Here is a 22500-nt window from a genome sequence, read left to right as displayed (position 1 = left end):
CCCTGAAACATCATCTATCTACTTTCCATTTTCTTTCCTGTTAGCTGAAAGAGGTTTCCAAGTGTGGAGCTGGAGAGTGAGAAGTGTGGAACATTGAGCACAGCACAGAGAAATCATATTAATAAACATACTCACAGAAATTGGAAAAATAGGACTTATTTTTAATTAGTCTGTGAACTTGAATGTCTCTAAGTTGCCACTCATAGGGCTATTTACTATCTTTCTTTATGATGGTCATGCTAGTAATAGCAGCTCCCCTATGGAAAGTCAAAAGCGTTCCTAAAACACTGAGGAATGCATTAGTTACATATAATGGGCTATATCATGAGGTATCATATAATCTGAAAATCAGAGTGAGTCTATGTAGCAGTCAGTGCCTAAGTGTTCTCCCTAACAGGAGCCAACCCTTCAGTGGTAGTGACTGGGATGGATTGGGAGATGCATTCATTGCTTCAGGCTACTATGGGACTGGCAGGCACCTAACTGTTCTGGTGTAGTAAATGCATGCCCTGGGCATCATTGTATTCATACCTTAAGCAATTCCCCTGATGACTATCAAAGAGGGAGGGTGCTTTACTACACATTAGATTATTACCAAGGGGAAAAAAAAAGGAATCCAATTTAATGTATTAGATAACTTAATTATTGTACAGGGTATACTGAATACCCTGTTGACACAGCTTTATTGCATCAAGTTGCATGTTATAACTGAATACTTATTGATACTTGGCTTTTCCTAACCTACATTGATTGGGTCCAGATACTACTGCTTTTCATTGCGCTTTTGGGGAATAACTGAGCATGCCCAAAGTCTATAAACATTTTCCCAGGAGTCCCATTGCAATCCAAGGTATTGTTACAGAGAGGGGTGAAATCGCAGTGTGCATTCCGAATTGGCAGTGACTAATGACTTCTCTGATGGCAGCCAGAGGTGGGCCAGTGTCTGCTGCCAGCCCAGCTTGGAGGATTCACTTCTGTCCCCTAGGCTTTCAGTCCCAGGGGATACTTTGAATTAGATCTGTCTCCTAGGGTAGTGCTACCAAATTCGAACTACCTGCAGGCCTCTCTCAAGCCCCCCAGGTGTTCAGAGAAACCTGACTTCTGTTAAACTACTTGAGCTCCTCTCTAATAAACAGGTGTTGGAAAAAGAAGAGCAGTAATTGAGTTAATGTAGTGGAGAAAAAAAGTGGTTTTTATCAGTCAGTGTTATACGACCAAGACTTCTAATAAAGATAGAGTGTGATGGAAGAATACAGAGCCTGTACCACTTCCTATCCTAGGCAATTAAAGTAGAGACTCCTTTGTTACTTGTTGGCTCTGAAAAACGTGCTTAACAGAGCGCACTCCAGAAAACTTTTCCTTCTAAAAAATATTATATCAAAAATGTGTGCTATAAACCATGTACCCAAAGAGACTCATAGAGAAGAATGATGAAGAAAATCCAGGTAGTACATTTTAATAACTGGAGTCCAACTATTAAATCACTTAATAAGAAATACTTGGTTTTGTTTTTTAATTAGTCTTATAATCTACACTTTACATAGTTATAATGAATGTTTATTTTGGTTATTTAGAACATGTAACACTTTCTGCTCTATTCAAATACACAAGTGTAAGCATTTTCCGACTTCTTTGTTCTTAGATAAAAAGGAAATTGATCTTTATCTGGTGACGATTATGCTTTTTAAATGCAGCATACTGCAAATGGTATTTGTGTGGGTGACATTTCTATGCCTTCTCTCCTTTTCTTCATGATGTTGTAAGGTTCTGGAAATGCCTTTGTCAGTGGGCACTTCCCTGGTCCACTGTCTGCGCTCTCTGCCCTAAACTCTGACTCAGTGGGCTTCTGGGTGAGTAATCCTTCTTAACCTTTAAAATCACACAAAACAGCTTCCACTACCCCCTTCAATGGACAGGATAGAGGCAGAGATCCTTGCCAGTGTGCCTACTAATTCTGCCAGGAGAAGAGGTGAGCCGCTAGCAAAATGTTTAGCTTAGCTGACTTAGAGGAAGTTGACTGTGAGACAAGACCTTGGGACATTGGGGGATGAAAGAAATAAATTCCCCCAGTGTCATTCCCCATGCTGTGAAGGTATCTCCCAGAGTGTCTGTTTATACATCAGAAGCAGTTTACCCACCTTGCAGGAAGCTGTACCAGAACTCTAAACCTATCTTAAAATGATAATCCCTGATACAGTAGGTTATCCCTTACCCTAGCCCGATATGCTTATGAATGGCAGGATGGTGAATAACTCTGAGTCATAGTTTGCTTTTTCCCCCTCACATTTCATTGTAGCCTAGTGATCCTTAACTATTAGAGGCCTCAGTCCCTAAATGGGAAGGAACATGAATCTCAGCTTGGCCTAGACAGTGAAGATGTCAATGGGAGGCATTTCCAGGACTCGTACTCTCACCTGCAGGGATTTCTCCTTTATATGGCTTCAAATCATAGTTACTGTCTCAGCATCAAAGATTCATTGAATTTTTGGGTTGTAAAGGCTCTCAGCAGTCATCTAATCCAATTTCTGCCTAAAACACGAGTCCCTTCTACAATACCCCTGACAAGTGGTCATCTATCCTCTGCTGGAAGATCTTGATATCAGGATCCTCTCTATCTCACAAGGCAGTACTTTTTATTGTCAAGCAGTTTTAATTATTAAGAAACTTCATATGGAATCAGAATATGCCTCCCTCTATACTTCTACCCACTGGTCCTACTTCTGCTTTCTAGAAACTGTTTTTTCTAGGTCCCAGTCCATATTTTCACATATGGCAATTCTGCTCCCTTTGTGGAAATCTAGGACTTGATTTTATATTTCTATGTGTTTTTCTCTCATTAGACTCTTAGAGGTAATAAAAATTTTTCAAATCATCCAGTCCAATCTCTTAATGTGTTTTTTAGATAGGACAACTAAGGTTAATGGAAGTAAGATGATTTGCCCAAAGGCCCCAAATTGATAAGTAATAAGGTTGGGATTTGAATCTGGGTCTCTTGGCTCTTAATTCAAGGATCTTTCCCCTTCACCCTGACAATACTCCATGGCTGTTTCATCATGACAATGAATCTAATTTCCCCAACTAGACTGAAAGACGCTTAAAGAGTAAAAACAATAATACCTTCTTCTTCTCTTATAACCTTCATGGTGTCTAAGGTAGGGTTAAACATATAATCAGTGCTTCATAGATGTTGGACAGACAACAAGTTGACTGACCACTCAAGTCAATTTGAAAAGAGCTAAATATCTCTGAGAAGGGGAAGCAGGAATGGGAGGCATGGTGATCAGAAATACAGGAGGATTAGCCTTCCCTGAAGCAGCCTCATAACTGGCATGCAAAGCAGGACTAACCCAGTGCTACACACCCCCAAAGTATATTCTTCTCAGAGTCAGTAGGCTTTTTATAAACCAGGTAAGGCCATTAGGTGGCCTAGTCTTTCACCACATAATGAGAAATGAGGCTTGTAGACATTAAATATCTCTGAACAGCCTTCTGCTTTATTGATTCCTTGGGAAATATGCCACAATTATTTTTGAAAATAGATGGTGTATTTGTCTATCCTCTGAAGCAGCTCAAACTCCAATGGATAAAGTGTCAGGAAAATGTCAAAGAAAATGGAGGTGTCCATATTCCAAATATATTTGGGTGAAAGGTGATGGTGGTAAGGGAACTCTGAAAAAACTAGTGGAAATATCGTAGTAGACCATAATGCGTAGAAGAAGATCTGGAAAATAGCCAAACTGATGAGAAGACTGGGGTAAAACCAAAGCAGAGAAAAATTGGAAAAGGCTGCTAGGACGTTCAAAAGAGGCAAGAGACCTAGTCTTTGGCTAGAATAAGAAAGAAGTGTTAAATGGTAACTGTGATAAACCAGGGAATCAGGTATCAAGAGGGCACATCTGTATAGAGTCTGGGGCTCATTTCAGAGCCACTGACGGTGATTCAGCCATGTGGTCCTGGCCTGTTAGGAAAGTGCCAAGCCCTTTTATTCCTTAGTGTGGCTTGGGTTGCCTTCAATCTGTCCCAGGTTCCTCACCTGTATGTATTCTCAGATGCACCTTTAAATGGTGAGATGTTCGGAAAGTTTTCCCACAGTAAGGGCAGTCCTTCATTGCCGATCCAAGGCTCCTATCTCTCAGAAGAGCTGGTGGCTGGACTCCGACAGATCTCCCAGCCTCTTCACCAATGTCTGCAACAGAGGAAAAACGTTCTCACATCACTTCAGCACATGTCAGAAGTTGTTCGCACCAAAACTGCTAACACAACACAAAGTTAAACATGTCAATACTACACCTGTCTATTTCATTCTTTAAATCTGACAGAATGCTGACAATTCATGTATTTTCTTGTTATTCTCTTAAATTATTTCATCTTTCCTATCATCGTTTTAAGCAGCATATGGTACCTTTATATTGAACTGAATTATACAAGAAAAGAAACAGCTGTGTCAGCAGCTGGTTTGATTTCTTCTTTTGCTTAGCTCCTATTAAATATTTTTTTGAAAAGTTTAAAATGTTAGTGTTTTGTTGAATCTGATTAATTTATAATATGAACTAGCTGGATAGTTCACTTTATGATCGAAATCACATTTGCATTAACTAAAGCAATAAATGAAAAAAATGTGTCTCAGCTGAGTCCCACCAATATGATAAACACACACACACACACACGCACACGCGCGCACACACACACACACACACACACACACACATAGCTATTTTGGGACAGGAAAGAGAATTATCCAAACTGATCATCTGTCCCTTGTAGTGTCTTCTATCCATGCACCAGTGCAATCTCTGGAATGGAAGGACAGAAAGTATGGAAATTCTGTTCCACAATTAGATGATGATAAACATATAGCGACATATTCAAAGTCATGTGCAAAAACTCAGCTGCAAAACTCCCATAAACTTACAGCCTCACAGAGTTAAATCTTTTTGCAGTGACTTTAACATTTCCCCTGCAAAGTATCAATACAAATTGTTTCTCCTGCTGTTATTTGTTATGCAACCCAAACCATTAGAAAATGGAATAAAATTTACATATTGCTGCCTTCTGCACAGAAATTATGGGACATAATAGTAAATAAAAGTGTTAAAATATTTCGTGGCTGGAGGATATGTTATTGCAGCACCCGAGGTCTGACACCAAACAGCCGAATGAGGCGATATTAGTAAGACAAGATGAGCATGGTAGCATCTCTGAAAAGGAAGGGAAGGAAAACAATTTTGTTTGCGCTCAGCTGGGTCTTCTTTGGTTTCTTGCATCAGAAGGACACAGAAGGTAAGCACCTAGTGGTCAGTGGCAGGGTCGAAGAAAATGTATTTGTACAGTTCCCAGAACAAAATTGTATGTTTGATAATGTCTGTATGAGGATAGGAATAGAATAGCTTCATGGGAACTGGTCTGAGGTTTCAGTTTTGAAAAGGTGATCTGTCAGTTATTTGGAATGAGTGACCAAGTGAAGGAGGGAAGAGTTCTCTTGTTCTGTTAGTGCTGCCCCTTTTGCTGGATTCAGAAGCATCAACTTCTTGGGCATGGTCCCAGGGACTAGGGCATTCTGAATAACAAGTTTGTCAAGGGTTCTGTATTTCTTGGATGATAGTTTTGGTGAAGTAAATAGAATTTGGACTGCAGAACATCAGATTCTCAGAATTGGGAAGGACCCAAAATATCTTCTCATACAATAACTGCCCTCTACAAAATCCTCAACAAGTGATCATGAAGCCTCCACTTCAAGACCTCCAGTGAAGGGAAACCAGCCACCTCCCAAGGCAGATCATTCCCCTTTTGGCTCACTGAAAACGTTTGGAAGTTTTATGTTTTCCTTATATAGAGCCAAAAATTGACTTCCTGTAACTTCCATGGAATTTTAACTGTTCCTAGTTCTGCTTGCTGGGGCTAAACACAATAAGTCTAATACTTTTACTTGGTAGTCCTTTTAAATACTACAAAAATCAGTTATCATGCCTGTCCCCTCCCTACATTTTCTCTTTTTCAGATTCCCTATTATTGGTTTCTTCATCCAATCATGGATTTACCATCCTAATTATTCTTCTCTGGACTCATTCTAGTTTTTAGTACTTTTCCTAAAATATGGCACTTCAGACTGGACACAAGACAACAACTGTGATCTGACAAAAGCAGAGAAGAGTGGAATTTTCACCTTGCTCATTCTAGATACCATGTTTCTTTTAATATGGCATAATATGCCATTAGTATGTTTGGCTTCCATGTAAGAATGTGCTGTTAAATGTTTCACAACTGTCTTTCTGGAAAAAAAATGCAAGGCACACTATTAAGGTTAACCTACATTATCAACATTATATTATTTCTTAAGTCTAGATTTTTTTTTCAATTTTTATTTAAAGTTTTGAGTTCCAAATTCTATCCCTCCCTTCTGCCGCAACCCCTTCCCTGAGATGGTAAGTAATTGGATATAGGGTTATACATGTGCAATTATGTAAAACATTTCCATATTAGTCATTTTGTACAAGACTCATACAAAAGGAAAAAAAAGAAAGCAAGTGAAAAGTAGCAAGCTTCAGTCTATATTCAATTCATATCAGTTCTTTCTCTGGAAGCAGATAGTATGCTTCATCATTAGTCCTTTTGGATTATCTTGGATCATTGTATTGTTGAGAATAGCTAAGTCATTGTAACAGCAATGCTACTGGTAGCTGCTGTGGGGTATAAGACCAATAGCACCAGCACACAGGAGGGCTGCTAGCACAGGTTCTTTGACCTGCTTTTCTAAAGGAAAGCAACTCAAAAGGAGTCAACAATCTTACTTTAATCAAACATATATATCATTTACTTAGTTCAGGGGGAAAAGTCAGCACCCTGAACTTCAGAGAAAATACGAACAGAAATATTAGCATAAAGACCAACAGACAGGTTTTGTAACCATCCAACAGACAGATCCAACAGTCTGACCATTATATATATACAAAGTTACCAGAGAAAGAAGAACCAGTATCTGGGTTTTCAAAGCCTGGGGTGCTCCTTAATAGCTATCGATGGTCTCATCCAACCAAATCACATGAAAACTCTTCCAATGAGTGAGCCCAAAAGGAAAATGTTAACTTCAGAGTATATCTACACTTCTTCAGGGCCAGAGGGCATCACAACTAATTACAAAGTAAAAAAAAGGTGTGGGCCTTCCTGAAAAACAAGCCTCCCCTAATCAAGCTTTTCTTGTTGGGCTCCATGTGAGGCCTATCAATGGGTGGGGAAGATCTTCAACTCCCATTAACATTACAGTCATTCACAGTTCTTCATCAAATAATATTGCTGTTAGTTTTCCTGATCTATTCAGTTCACTATGCATCACTTCATGTAAGTCCAGATTTTTCTGAAACCATCCTGTTTGTCATTTCTGATAGCATAATAATATTCCATTACAATAATATACCATAGATTGTTTAGTCATTCCCCAATTGATGAGCATCCTTTTGATTTCCAATTCTTAACTTCCACAAAAAGAATTTATAAATATTTTTCTATAAATAGGTCATTTCTCTCCCCCCCCCCTTTTTTTTGGATGTCTTTGGGATATAGACCTAGCAGTGGTATTACTGGATTAAAGGGTATGCACAATTGTATAGCCCCTTGGGCATAGTTTCAAATTATTCTCCAGAATGGTTGGATCAGTTCACAACTCCACCTACACTACATCAATGTCTCAGTTTTCTCACATCCCCCCCAACGTCCAACATTTTCCTTTTTTGTCATATTAGCCATCTGATCAATAGTGATAGGTCTAGATAGCTTTTTTTTTAAAAAAAAAATGCATCGTCATATAGTGTTTGCCAAGCTTTTAAAAAAAAAATGCATCGTAATATAGTGTTTGCCATTTTCTGAAGTCCTGATTGCTCACATCCCAAATTTCACAATCCAGACCTTGAGTTAACTCCAGTGCATCCTGCTTGTGTGTGATACATTGGCTCTGTCATGAAGTACTACTAAAACCTCCAGTTGTGCTTCTTCCTTGGAAATTCATTCCAAAATGCTCCAGAATCCTTCTTGTACAGACTTATGTCAACCATTTCTAACATAGTTGATATAAATTCCTTGGAAATGTTTGATTATGAGTTCCATTGTAGCTGCCCTTCTATGCCCACTTCCTCCTCCACTAAAAATAGTCAAACTATCAAAAGATCAGCTTCTGAAGAATCAAGTAAGGTACCTTTAGGGGTTTACATAATTAGCTTCTAGTTTTCCCATATGGGTGGAACCTTCCTAATTCACACCAAATAGAGACATATCTAAGTGTTGTTGTTCAGTTCTGTCCAACTCTTCATGATCCCATTTGTGGTTTTCTTAGCACAGATACTGGCGTGGTTTGCCATTTCCTTCTCTAATTCATTTTATAGATGAGGAAACTAAAGCCAACAGGATTAAGTGACTTGCTTAGGGTAACACACCTAGTAAGTGTCTGAGACCAGATTTGAACTCACTAAGAAGAGTCTTTCTGACTCCAGACATAGCATTCTATCCACTATGCCACCTAGCTGCCCCCACATATCTAAGTACACACAGAATATGACCCAACTGACTAATTAGAGGGGGTGACAGAGGCATATTCTTTAAAGCCAGATTCAAATGCCACCTCCTTCAGGAAGCCTTCACTAATTTCCTGGTCTAATGGATTTATCATATGCTAATTTGCATCATGGCTTTCTGTGTTTTTTTCTTTTTTACCCTTGCCAGATGAAAATCTTCATAAGGAAAGTAATTATAGACTATCTAAACTTGGTACATTCCCCAATGCCTAACTCAAAGTTCTGCTCATAGTAGGTGTTTTAGTAAATATTCTTTGAACTGAAGGTGAAAGTTTACAGATTTCTCCAGCTAGCATGGACCTCAATGGACTTGTGCTGGTTGCCAAGCTTGACAGCTTAGAAATGAACATCTGGAATAAGACCCCTGTCTATCCTCTTTCCCCCACCAAATATTATCAATCCATCCTGCCAGAGCTATTCAGCTTTCTTTGTGCTAGGAGCACTGGGTCGGCTTAAAACAAATATGAACCTGATTAAAATTCTGCACGTGTCCTCCTTGGAATATAGTTAAGATAGACTGTTTAAGTTAGGAGGCCAATAACTGTCATTTTGAATTATTAGCAGGACTTAAGTGTACTGGATGTTGGCTTTCAAGGTAGAAGTGGGCAGGTGCTGACTTTTACTTTTCAATTCATATGGTCTCTTCATTTTCCACAGTTTGCATGGAGAACATCCTTCCCCAAAGTTTTCTGCAATGATGGCCACTGACTCTGAGCAATAGTGGTTTGGAGATTGCCAAATAGGAACCACAGTAGAGATAATAAATGGCGTATTTGGAGTTTAGGTTTCAATAAGTGCCCAAGGAACATTATGGCTAAATATATAGATAACACTAACAAGGCACTCTGGAGGAATTTACAGAATAAAAGTACTAGTTATGTTTTGCTATATGTCACTCTAAGTGATCGCCTGTTATCTCTTTCCCTTTTATCTTTCTATCTTGAATATGTGTGGCCCAATAAAAAAGAATAAATTTGTAAGATAAACAGCTTTCTGTGCAGATTTAAGAGTCTAATTTTCGCTTTCCTCAGAACTGAATTTTTTTGGAGAGCCAGAAAGACTAGAGTTTACTCTAAGACTAATCCTGCTAAGAAAACAAACTCAAAACAACAATGAAGGATAAGATGTGGGTGGCCCTGAGAAGTATTCACAGAAACATAAAGCCAACTACAGTGGATGGCAGGGTAATCTTTATTCCAGTTGTCTTACAGAATTCTTTCCCATGTATGTATGTGTGTGTACATACACACATATGCATAGAGAGACCTGTATGTATATATGTATATATATTATAGATTTATTGGTATATATTATATTATAAATTATAGTATATTATTAATATATTATCCTATTATAGAAAGAGACAGAGAAAAAGCTAACAGGAGGAGAGTGCTCTGCACATGATAAAAAACACAGATATCACACACAGTACAATACAAAAAAACAGTCCTAAGAATTCGATGTAAAGATGAATGGATCCCCTCTTTTTGGGTTTCTTCTTTCCCATGATGACAAAAATACTTGCAGCTGCTCCCACCTAGAAGAAACTTGGAGGGCCTGAATTTTATTATTTCAACTGCTGTTTTACACAGTCAATCAACAGCATTTATTGGTCCTAGTTATGGACCATTTCTGACTCAATCTCTGTCTTATTCTGGTCTCTCCTGAGTAGAACTTACAAAGGGAGAATGGAAGACATTTGAAAAATCACATTTGTAAACTCTCTATGACCAGGTGGTCATGATTATGAATGACTACATATAGAAAAAAAATCAATCGTTTCCTATGTTATATGTATAATACCATGGATTCAACTAAACCACAGAGAAAAAGTCAATATTTCATTCAAAACATGCATATAAATATTAATTCACATTTACAGTTATTAAAGAAGATAACAGTTTTATCTATGAACAGCTATACTACTTTTATACTAATTTTCCTATACATAATGGGTATGCTTTAAAAAAAAAAAAGACAACTCATTAGTATAGAATTCATTGCATATGTTTTCTTCCTCTATCTAGTGATGAATCTGCCACTACATTATTTCTAGGATCACTTTCAACTCCTGTAATCTATGGTAGCAGTGTCCTATAGGCAATCACAGACAAAGGCATGAGTCATATCTGTCCTTTTACCCCATGGACCTGAATGTCTGCTATCTATCTAACAGGCCATGAATGAGCTCCCTGAGCTTGTGTTCAGTGTATTCCCATTCATTCATTCATTGGTGTTGAATCATCAATAAGTCTTTCACAAGGTAGGGATCAGGAATGGGTATAGAATACAATATGGAAAAATCAGAAGATAAGACAACAGTCTACATGAACTTAGGTGTCTTCTTTTTACTGTACAGCTTTTAAACATTTCCACTAAATAAGTTGTCACAACAGTTATATATCACTTAAGATTGAGAACACGGCATTTATCAAGCACTGACTATGTCCAGAATGCTGTGATAGGACCTTGGAGAGGAACAACACTTAGCTGACAGTGACAGGCTTACATAGAGGATCATAAGAGCATGTGATACAAACACAACTGATGACAATAAATGATCATGGCTAATGGGCACGGTAGAGAGATAGGAGATAAAATGTCCAATGTGAGTTCTAAAGGGAGAAGGCTAATGGTGAAAGAAAATATAAAAAAAATCAGGAAAAAAAACCTTGGAAGAGATGATATTTAAATTGAAATTGAAATAATTGGCAAAGATTCAAGAGGTAAAGAGGAGGAGGAGGAATTTCTCAGCATAGAAAACAACATGAGCAAAGTTGCAGAGGCAGAGAGGTAGTGATAGGACATGTTCTAGGAACAGAGACTATTCTAGTTTAATTGGAACATAGCATAAATAGAGGTGGTACAGTAATTGGAGCATCAGGTCTAGAGTTAGGAAGAGCTGAGTTCAAATCTCACCTTGAGACTTACTAGCTTAACCTCTGTCTGCCTCAGTTTCCTAACCTGCAAAGTGAGGATATTAATAGCACCTACTTCCCAGTGTTATTTTGAGAGTCAGATGAGATAATAATTTTAAAGCACAATGCCTGGAACAGAGAAAGTGCTATACAAATGTTAGCTATTGTTAGTTATCATTACAAGTCTAAGAAGGTAGGGTTGTGGCAGGTATGGTGGGCCTTGAAGTTTAGGTAAAACTACTCAGAAGGAAATAGGGAGTCATTGAAATATTTTTATTAGAAGTGCAATGACTAATTCTATGTTTAAGAAAGATTATTCTGGAAATGGCATTAAAGATGGATTGGAGGGAAGATAAAAGAAAGGTAGGAGGGTCTGTTAGGTTATTACAACAGTCTACACTCGGGAGGTGGCAATGAGAATAGAGTGGGATTTCACAGACATCATAACTGATAGGATGTAATTTCAAGGTTGAAAACATGAAAGCCTGAATGAAATGGGGGCACAACAGATGAAAATAATGAAGTTATAAAGAAACATTTGTGGAGAAAAATGATGAAAATTGGTTTTGAAAACACCGGAAATGAGGAATGTTAGTGGGACATTCTAATGAGATATTCTCTAAAGAGCTAGAAATCATGACAATAGTTAACATTTATATAGGACTTTAAGGCTGGCAAAGAATTTTACGTACATTATTTCACTTGACCCACCCAGCAACCATCTGAGTTAATTACTGGTATCCCCAGTAATGAGGAAATGGAGGCTAAGGAACACATTGCAGATAAATGTCTAAGGCAGAATTTGAATTCCTGTCTTCCTGTTTCCAAGTCCAATCACTTCATGATGCCACATCTCCATGATGTTGGCTGTCGTTCAAAAGTTGGGTCAAGGCTGAAGATAAAGATTTGGGAGTCATTTGTACAATGGTGGGTGGGAGCGAGTGAGATTGCCCTTGGAGATTCCTTGACTGAGGGCTGTGAGGAGCTCAGGAAAGACAGAAAGGTTACATTTCCACCGCCTAGGACAGGCAAGATACAAATGGACAACAAGCGTCTGTTTGCAGCCAGTTCTTAGTTATACATACTAACAGAAGGACTAGAAAGCCAAAGCAGTGGGTCATGGAATTTAGAAGAAGAAAGGATCTGTAAGATCATCTTATCAAATCACTTCATTTTATAAATGAGGAAACTGAGGCCCAGAGAAGGGAAGGTGACCCAGGTAGAAAAGAGCAGAGCAGCAGAGTTGGTTTCCAAGCCTGAATCCTGAATCCAGCATTCTTTCCACTACACTCTATTATCTCCAATCCAAAATTATTTATATTTATCTCTCAAATGTATTTTATGCTTGATGTCACTGTTATTGGAGGCAAGGGGACTTTGATAGGTGAAAATTCAAAATCAGTTAATTATTTGTGCCCAACCTGTGGGAGCGCATTCTGAGCTGGTATTGGCCTGATCAGCCATAGCTGGACATACTGTACCTTGACTCCAACATAGTGATGCCATTATGGTCCTCTTCAAGGACAATGGACAACAAACAGGTGTACACATGCACATATTTATATAACATGTACCTGTGTACATACATTTATAGATTATATATATACATGTATATAAATTATACAAATACACATATATTTATAGTACATATGCATTACACATATAATGGTATTTATATTATACCAATATGTGCATATTCATATGTGAATATATATATATAAACATGTACACATATTTGTATTAAATGTGCATACACATACATATGTACCCCTATTATATATACACATACAAAGAGTCTGAGACAAATATGAATGTATACATGTGTATATTATATGTGTATATATAGTATAGACAGAAAGAGTTGTGACTAGAATCTTATGGTTAGAAAAGACCTTAGAAGGCCTCTAATACAGTGTCCCAGTGTAATCACTGAAGGTTCCTTAAAGAGTGCTCCAGGAAAATCAATGCAATCAGAATCCCAGGGCTTGTCAGCCTCAAGCCCTTCATTTGACTTGTCCATTGCAGGTGCCCTTACAAAGCAGCTTCCTCCTTTCTGTGGAAACATAGGCCTCCTCCTGTGCAACTATAAAATTTCCCTATAAGCCTCTTTCTCTAATACTCTTGTATTCCCTTGCCATCCCAGACCTGACTGGATCATAAATGCTATAAAGAAATTTGAATTTTTTTAAAATCAGATTTAGATGAATAGAATTTCATTGGTAGGTTCTGGATTCATACTAAGGTTATCTAGTGGTTCTGGGAAGGAAAGAAGGAAGGAAGGAAGGAAGGAAGGAAGGAAGGAAGGGAGGGAGGTTGGTTGTGAGGGACAGAGGGAGAGAGGAAAGGAGGGTGGAAGGAAGAAGGGAAAGAAGGAAAGGAGGGAGGGAGGTAAGGAGGAAGGGAGAAAGAAAGGAAGGGAGGAAAGAAGGAGAGAGGAAGGAACGAATGAAGGAAAATTTTTCTTTTAAAATTTTATATATTCTCAGCTCTAAAATCAGATTCAGTATTATTATGCAGTGAACTTCAATACAGTGCCTCAATGAATACAGTTTAGAAAGCATTCCATTTTTTAAAAAAAGTAATGAAGTTGGTATAGTGAATAGGGAGTTACTTCAGTAACATTAAGGAGATAAGATGGTTATATATCTTGGCATTTATTAATTTATGGCATAAAATAGTCAGGGATATTTTTATTTCTGTGAAACTTTAAGTAGACTATGGGGATAGAGAGTACACTTTGTTGTGATAGGCTTGTGCTCAATTTCTGCACAATAACTCACATTTATAAAGCATTTTAAGGATTACAAGGTGTTTTTCTGTGCTCTGTAGTGTGCATTTCACTCTACTAATGAGAAAAATGATCTGTTGACTATTAGGAGGTGAAGAAGCTGTTTAGGGGGACATAGGAAATCATTCTCTTTTTTATTCTTAACACAGATAGTATAAATCTCTAAACTGTTTTCAGTAATACAGAAATGTTTTGTGCTCCAGAGAAAGTCCATAAGAATGCATTTTTTTATCTCAAAAAATTTCAAGAGTTTTAGAAACAAGGAACACCATTGTGTTTAATAACCTCATGGAAAACAATTATTTCTATATCAGATGTCATCTGTCAATCATCAGGCTCACGTTATTTTTGTAAACATCTTTAAATAAACAACTCATATTAAAGTTTCCCTTCAACATGCAAAAGGATTACCATAGTATTATAAGTAACTGTAGTTGGTTCCTTAGAATGAGTTCTTTGCATATTAGACTAATATCAGTTTGCTGCCTGTTGTTTCATCAAGGCTTCAGATTTTATGATGACCATATATAGCCATGTTCAACAGCTCAGTATTAGTATGGGTCGGCCAGAGTATTTGTTTAAATGGGTGGCTCTTTTAGAAATGAAAGAGAAGCTCACTAGTGGGAGAAAAACGTTTAGCTCTAATTTGAGCTATTAAAAAATATAAGTAAAACAACATTTTATCCATTGGGATGAGGAGGCAGTGGGAGATACACCCATGTCAGCTTCTCTTGGATCAAGCTAAGATTCCCCCTGAAATCGTAACTCCAAATTCTGTAGAGCCCCATGTACACATACTTGGATTGGGCTAAGATTCCCCCTGAAACCATAACTCCAAATTCTGTAGAACCCCATACACACATACTTGGATTGGGCTAAGATTCCCCCTGAAACCATAACTCCAAATTCTGTAGAACCCCATACACACATACTTGGAAAAATCTAACTTGAATTTCTTGGAAGCATGGGAGCGGGATTACATGATAAATAAGGATCTAAAAAGGGATAGGCTTTTTTTAAGAAGGAAGAGGGAAAGAAAAAAGAAAAGCATAGGAAGGATGGGAAAGAGAGAAGGGGAGAGAGAAGAAGAGGAGGGAAGAGGGAATGGGAGGAGAAAGAAAAGGGAAAGAAGGGGAAGGAGAAAAAAAGAAAAGAAAAAGACAAAAATTAAGATAAAGAGATTGAGAAAATGAGATTCAAAAACAGAAGAAAGGGAGGGAGGAAGAAGGAAAGAAAGGAGAAAGAAAGAAAAAAGGAAGAAAGGAAGAGAGAAAGAAAAAGAAAGAAAAGAAGAAAAGGAAAGAAAGAAAAAAGCTGCATGCCTCTTGGACATCATATAGCTTCTCTAAAGAAACATTTTGATGAGTTAAGTGAAAATGAATCAGAAACACATGGATTAAATTCCCCTTGAAATACACAAGGGTTTCAAAATCAAGCACTGAGGGCCAAATGTGTTTTGGTTTTACCAAATCTAATGTATTTTCAAAAGAGTCAGTGGAAGTTTGAAGGATCGCTTTTCTCTTGTCCATACTTAAGGAGCCATTCTCTTTGGCTCTGAATAGATTTTCTGATAGAGGATCTTTGCTATGCCCCTTCCTTTTTATGGTCTGGTTTTGGAGCAATCCTGACAGTCTGAAAGGTCCCATTTTAGAGAAGTTCATGGCTCAAGGTAGGATCAGCAGCAGACCAGTTCAGACAGGATCAGGCACTACAAATCAAAGTTTTCATCATAGCAGACTCATGATAGTAGACTCTTATAGAGAGAAAATTCAGAACCTAGACAGCAGGCTCAAGACCCCAGATAGATTGGAATCAATAACTTCTCTGGTCTCTGCAACCACAGTGGTGTGGAAACAAGGACAGCAACATGATCTGCCCCAGGTCTAGTCAAGAAGTCTCAAGAGATACACAAGTAAGGGGCCAAGAAGATTCAGATACTTTCCTTAACTTTCCACCATATCCCCTGTTCATAACAGCACCAACATGAACAGAAGAGGCAGAAAGAGAAGGTTGGAACTTCAACTATGACATCTAATTCTGAAAGTCAAGCAGAAAGGCATTTCCAACCAGGGTCAGCCAATCAGAATCAATGGCTCTAACTACAGAAGGGCTGCCTATGTGGCCTCCCTGACCCTAGTAGAAGAAAACAGGAAAACTCCACCACTGTAACATGTCAAGGCAGTACCTACAGAAACTGGGACATGTTTTGTAGTGAGTTCCTGGAAAGTGGTGGATTTCATTCATTCCTAGGGTTTAAATGTATGAGGAGCCATGTTGTACTTGCATGATTCCTAGCCAAAATGCCATGATAGGAAAAGGAATGGAGGCCCCAGATAAGCACCAAAAGAGATTAATCAATAATACCATGTAGTGAAACAGATATCTTTAAAAGTAATTCACTCCCTAATTGTACATTGTAATTATTACAAAATATTTGCTATGCTTCTCTTTTTGTCATAATTTATAATTAACTGCTGTTTTATAGAAACAGTGTGAACTATAAAGATGGTTCTGCTTTCAATGAAGCCACAAATTCCCAACAGATTTCTAGGTAATTTCTTTAAAATAAAAATCAGTAGTTTTAAAAATTCTTTTAAGATAATTCAAAGACAAGCCCCCACCCACCCAAAACAAAACCAAACTAATTCCAGGGAAAGAGGAACAGTTTTGAATCTCTCTCCTTGTCTGATTCATTTGAGGTATTTTGGTACCTAACTGACTCTGGCATGAGCTGTATCACTTTTTAAAAATTCATTTGGTCAGTTGCCATTAACTTATAGAGCTGAGGTTTTCTCCTGGAAATCAAGCACATTGGAAAGGAAAAATGATGATTTGGAGATAACACATACCTCTGGAGACTTTTTTTTTTTTTGCCATGTTCTTTTTTAAACAAAGAAGACATCTTAAGCACCTTGCAATCTCTTTCATTTAATAGTTGGCAGAAGGCAAGTCCCTGATGAACATTGGCCTGTGTCTTTCTCTTTAACCAGCTGAGTGATCCAAGCTTTTAATATAGCCGTTCCAATTATTGTAAAAGTCATCTAGTACCTTATAACCACAAATATTGACAGTTTATTGCACAACACATTCATGACATTTGAAGGTCACACCATACATAATACATACTCTTTTATAAAAGTGTCTGGAACAAAGAGATACACGCTAAGCAATTACCCCTCACTGTTTGTGTGTACAGTTTTCAGCTTACTGCAAGCAGCATATGAAACACATGCCCCATTTTAAATAATCTATTAAGGCAGCATGTAGGAATTCATGACAGATCCTTATTAAATGGCGTGTGTGTAAGCTGTGGTTGGATTGGATGACATATGCATCAAATCTAGGCAATTCTCTTCCACTGAATTGGGATTACAAAGCTGCTTGGCCATCTAGATCACTGCCTCACTTCACAATCACCAACCCCTTGCCCCCAAGGCCCCTCAGCAGAATGGACTTAGAACATGTACTAATTTTTCACTTTGATTTACATGTGACCAAAATAAATTTTTTAAAGGGCATCTCATACCAGATTCAGATTTTTCTCTTGCCTTCAATAACTTAGGTTGTGATTACGAGCTTGATAATGGAAAGATGGAGAGATGTACAGATGTAGCCTGAATGCTTCTGGGCTTCTCTTGTTAAGAGGTAACTGGCAATAGGATGACTGGGCAGGGTGGAGACTCATGGAACATTAGAGGAAAGAACCATTAGAGTTTATCTGGTCCAAAACCCTTGCTTCTTAGAAGTAAAAGATAAACAAACTAACAAAAAAATTGTCTAAGTTCGCATAGGAAGTTGATGGCAGGACCAGGAATAGAACCCAATTTGATATTCTCCAATATACCACCCAGACTCCAAAGAAGCAGAAAGCAATTAATAAGTACTCTTCTGTTCATTCATTCATCCGTTCTTTCATTCATATTCCTTCATTCCCAAGACAGCCTTTAGAAGAGCTTGCTAATTCAAAAGAAGTTCTACCAGCTACAAAATAGTCTTGTTCTTTTAAGGGATTCTCTCTATGTCCCTTCCCATACTTTTTCTTTTCTTCCTGTGTTCTCTGGTAAAGGAATTATCCAAATCCTCTGATGTGGTACTGCAGAGATAAAAACTTGCTCACATTGGCGAGTGAATGTTTTTCTTTTCTTTTGGGGGGTGAGTGGGGGACAGACCTCTAATTTCATTTGTGTAGTGAATTCCCAGTGAGGCAGCAACCTTTGCTAATGCAAATCAGTAACAACCTATAGTTTCCAGTCTTGGAAAATCACTAGGAGCCATTGAAAGGTTAAATTAGTTGCTCAGGACCACACAATTAGTATGTGCCCAAGGGGAGACTTGAACCCAGACTTTCTTGACTTACAGGCTGACTCTCTAACTTATATACTATACTGCTCTCAGGGGGTGGGCTTGGGGTTAAAGATAATCCAGTAAGATCTGCGATCTGTCATAACTCACCCATACCTACTCATCCTATGCAACTCACCTCCAAAATGAAAAGGAGGACGTGGAGCCTCATTGGTCACTGCCCTAGGAACTTGTCATGAGGTGATATCAGGAAAGATGTGGGTTTGTTGGGGAGGAGGGTGTGAGGGGCAGAGAATTTTCTGCAGCAGTTGCTGTTTTGAGTACCCATATAATTGCCAAAGGCAGGATTGGAAGGAAAAGTTGGGGACCTAAAGAGTTGGGAAGTATTGGGGAATACAAAGTAGGTGTGGTTCTTTTGGACACAAGCACCCTGATTAGCTTTGTAGGAAGAGTGGGATGCAATGACCAACACTTTGGGATTAGGCCACCGTCCTCTGAGTGTTAGGTTAACTCTCTCTTCCTACTTTTGAGACTACTACTCAAACCCACAGAGAGTGGGACGGAGGACCGATAAGTTTAGATGGAGGATAGAGGTGACATGTTTACAAACTGACATCACTCAGAGATGGGTGTGAGTCACTCTAGGATGAGGGAAGGGCAGCATAAAAGGACCAACCACTCAAAGATATGGGGGTTCCAGCAGAGGACCTCAATGATGCTTTTAATGTAAACCTTTTCTGCTTTGTGGTTTTTCTCTTGGACCAACCCTTTGCTGATGTAGCAAGGATCTCACCTTGGCCTAGAATAAAGAAATAAAGCAACCTAGTTTGGAGAAATGCACTCCAAAACTCTAAAGACAAAAGTCTGGAAGATTCCTGTAAGATACAGAGAAAGGCCGGTGCATAATGAGAAGGAGTTTGCAGGGCTGTACATCCATAGTCAAGGATGAAACAGCAGGTCATTAGAATTTACACCAACCCCCTTCAAAGCCTCACTAATAGCTGCTATTTCAAAATATATATGTGTGTGTGTGTGTGTGTATACATAGTCTCAGAACTGTAATAAAATAGAGAAACAACAGGAAAATCCTAGAGATGATCAAAGGTCCCTCAAAAAGTAATTTTATTTTGATTTCTCAAATGGAATTCCTAAAATTTAAGACACAGGGCCAAAATGATTTCTATAAAGAAGACATGTTTATTAGCATTAAATCCTGAGAAAGAGGGTTTCCTTATAAAAAAAAACCCATCCTGAAGCTAAAACTCATACATATTGGAATGTGCCTGTTTCTTTAAGAAGCTATTCTCTGTTTTAGAGGGTAGCATCTAAGACAGAGAGCCCACGTGATCATACAGTTGCTATGGTAAATATGCATTTTTTATTGAAGAGTAAACAGTGGCAGAAAACAAGTGTCAATTGTCAGCTCTTAAGTTACTGCTGTTTCTGAGCTGCACTGACTTATCTAGCCTTTTCTTTTTTGTTCAAGTATCTTTATGTGACAAATGAATTTGATCAAGATTTAATTTTTTTTAACAAAATGCCCAGTCCCTGAAAGACCATCCAAATACTTTAATTTATGCATCAAAAAAAAGCTAGAAAAAAATCAATCAAAGCATGCATGTGTTGTATAGCACATAGATCTTTGTAAACAACTAATAAAAACTCTAGACCTATCTCTGATCTGATGATGTCATCATGCCAGCCATTGTTTGGGTACATGTGGGCAAAGCAAAACCCAACGTGGGACCTGAGGTTTTCCTTGCTGGACCAATATCAATAGTTGCTGGGGTGGAAAGTTCATAGGGCATACTCTCTACCCAAAGAAGAGTTGAATATTGATCAAAGTGGATACGACACTTTGAGGACAGTTTTCATCTCCCAGACATTAATAATAACTACTCTTTCATAAAGTCAAGCATGAGGCTAGATTCCTACAATACTACTTATTTCCCCCTCAGACAGTCCCAATACTTGCATTCTTAATAAAATAAAAGCATGCTAAATATGGGCCTTGCAAATAAGAAACACATTGGTCCTTATCCTCAGTCTCCCTGAAACTTTTTGGAAATCTTAGGGATTCTTTCCATCTAGTACCACAGACTGAGGCTTGGAGCCATTTTCAGATTGCACTTAATTGCATGGGCATTACCAAGAAATTCTGAAATATGCATATAGATACAAAAATGAATAACAATAGACCACAGCCAATACTGATTTCCTTTCTTTGTAGTGTGTATATGCGTTGAAGTAGAAACTATGATCAGAATAACTTTCTTAAAGTATTTTGGGAGGGTTCCTGATGCTATATTTCCTAGAGTTCACTGATCTGTTGTCATTGCAGCCTTCTGAGTGAGTCCTAAAAGGGGTGGGGGTGGAGAAGGGCATCAAGCAATCAATCAACCAGCATTGATTAAGCATTCACTATGTACCAAGCATAGTGATAAATGCTGGTAATCAAAATACCATCAAAGACAGTCTCTGCCCTCAAGGAGCTTACATTCTAATGGAGGAGACAACATTATTTATATATATATATATATATATATATATATATATATATATTTGTGTGTGTGTGTGTGTGTGTGTGTATACACACACACACATATACATATATAAATGCCAGTCATCCACTGTATCCTGGGCCATGGCCAGACACCTTGACTATTGTCCTGCCATTGGACTTCATTGACTGAGGAAGAGAGAGTGAGGCTGATAACTTTGCACACCTATCCCTCATTTAAATCCAATTCATTTGAAAGTCAATACATCACCTATGATGTCATTGTTCCTCTTAGAAAACAAAGGATGAACAACAACAAATATATACACACATACATAAATACACATATATAAGTTTGAATTATACATATTCATTTATGTGTATATGTATGTATATACATATATGTATATAAAATATGTACAGAGTGGGTGGAAGGGAATCTTAGAGGGGAAGATTAATAATAATTTTTATATACTTAATTAAGGTTTGCAAAGTTCCTTATATATATATATATATTATTTCATAGGAGTATAGATTTAGAGTGAGAATAGACCTTAGAAATCATTTATTCCAACCCCCTAATTTTACACCTGGGAGAACTGAGACCTAGAACACTTAAGTGACTTGCCCCAAGATTACATAGAACGTGACAGAAATGAGATTTGAACCTGCATCCACTAACCCTAAACATGGTGCTCTTTCCTCTGCACTACACACATAAAAGTGACCCAGATGACCAGTTTAGTAGACAATACAAGGCTCTTCTAAATATGAGCCTGTGAAGGGAAACAAATAGTGACAAAATACTGAGAAGTGTGGAGACACTGCCCCAGACGCCAAGTGCCATACAAATGGTAGAGAAAAAGATCCTGTCCCACAAGAGACTTCCCTTCTATCCTTAGAAGTGGGGACAGTAGAGAGGATAAGTTGGGAGTGAGTAAAGAGAATGGCGATGCTGAAGAAAGTCATTCAATACCCATTTCTGGAAGGAAAGGTCTCTTCCCATAAGAGGTATCCTTCCTCACTCTTACCACTTGGCTATTGAAGGGTAGCTTCATGGCCCTTCTCTCATCCATATTATTCCCCCCTCCAAAAGAACATCATGCCTCTCCACTTGGTTGGCTCTGGGCTTCCTAGTGGGAGCCCTATCTCCCTGCATTCTGCTGGCTATCTGGAGGTGCCAACTGTATGACTGATAAGCAACCCCTTCAGCACTCCTGCAGTGCATCTTGTCAGGGAGTATTAGGGCTATCTTCTGCAACAGTCATTTCTCAGTATAAAAGTCAAATCTACTTACTCTGCCTTTGATCACAAACATAAGAAAATGTAAAGTGTTGGCAAACTGAAGAGAGATAGAGATAGAGAGAGAGAGAGAGACAGAGACAGAGAGAGAGAGCGAGAGAGAGAGAGAGAGAGAGAGAGAGAGAGAGA

General features: G+C 38.2%; 1 protein-coding gene across 14 annotated transcripts in view; it reads right to left on the bottom strand.

Moving 5' to 3' along the window:
* Positions 1–22500, bottom strand: part of ZNF536 (zinc finger protein 536) — a 615457-nt gene that overhangs the window by 233455 nt on the left and 359502 nt on the right. For all 14 annotated transcript variants that reach the window (XM_069082602.1, XM_069082593.1, XM_069082598.1 and 11 more), the window contains one exon: positions 4034–4186. In XM_069082602.1, coding sequence (XP_068938703.1) covers positions 4034–4186 — 153 coding nt within the window. The remainder of the gene's footprint in view (positions 1–4033; positions 4187–22500) is intronic.

This window comes from Petaurus breviceps, unplaced genomic scaffold, assembly GCF_028583685.1.
Source record: "Petaurus breviceps papuanus isolate PSGF00001 unplaced genomic scaffold, PetGlider_PUasm1.0 171, whole genome shotgun sequence".
In the NCBI taxonomy this organism is placed as follows: Eukaryota; Metazoa; Chordata; class Mammalia; order Diprotodontia; family Petauridae; genus Petaurus; species Petaurus breviceps.
Note: the sequence above shows the minus strand (reverse complement) of the source record. Positions and strands in the feature narration are given on the sequence as shown.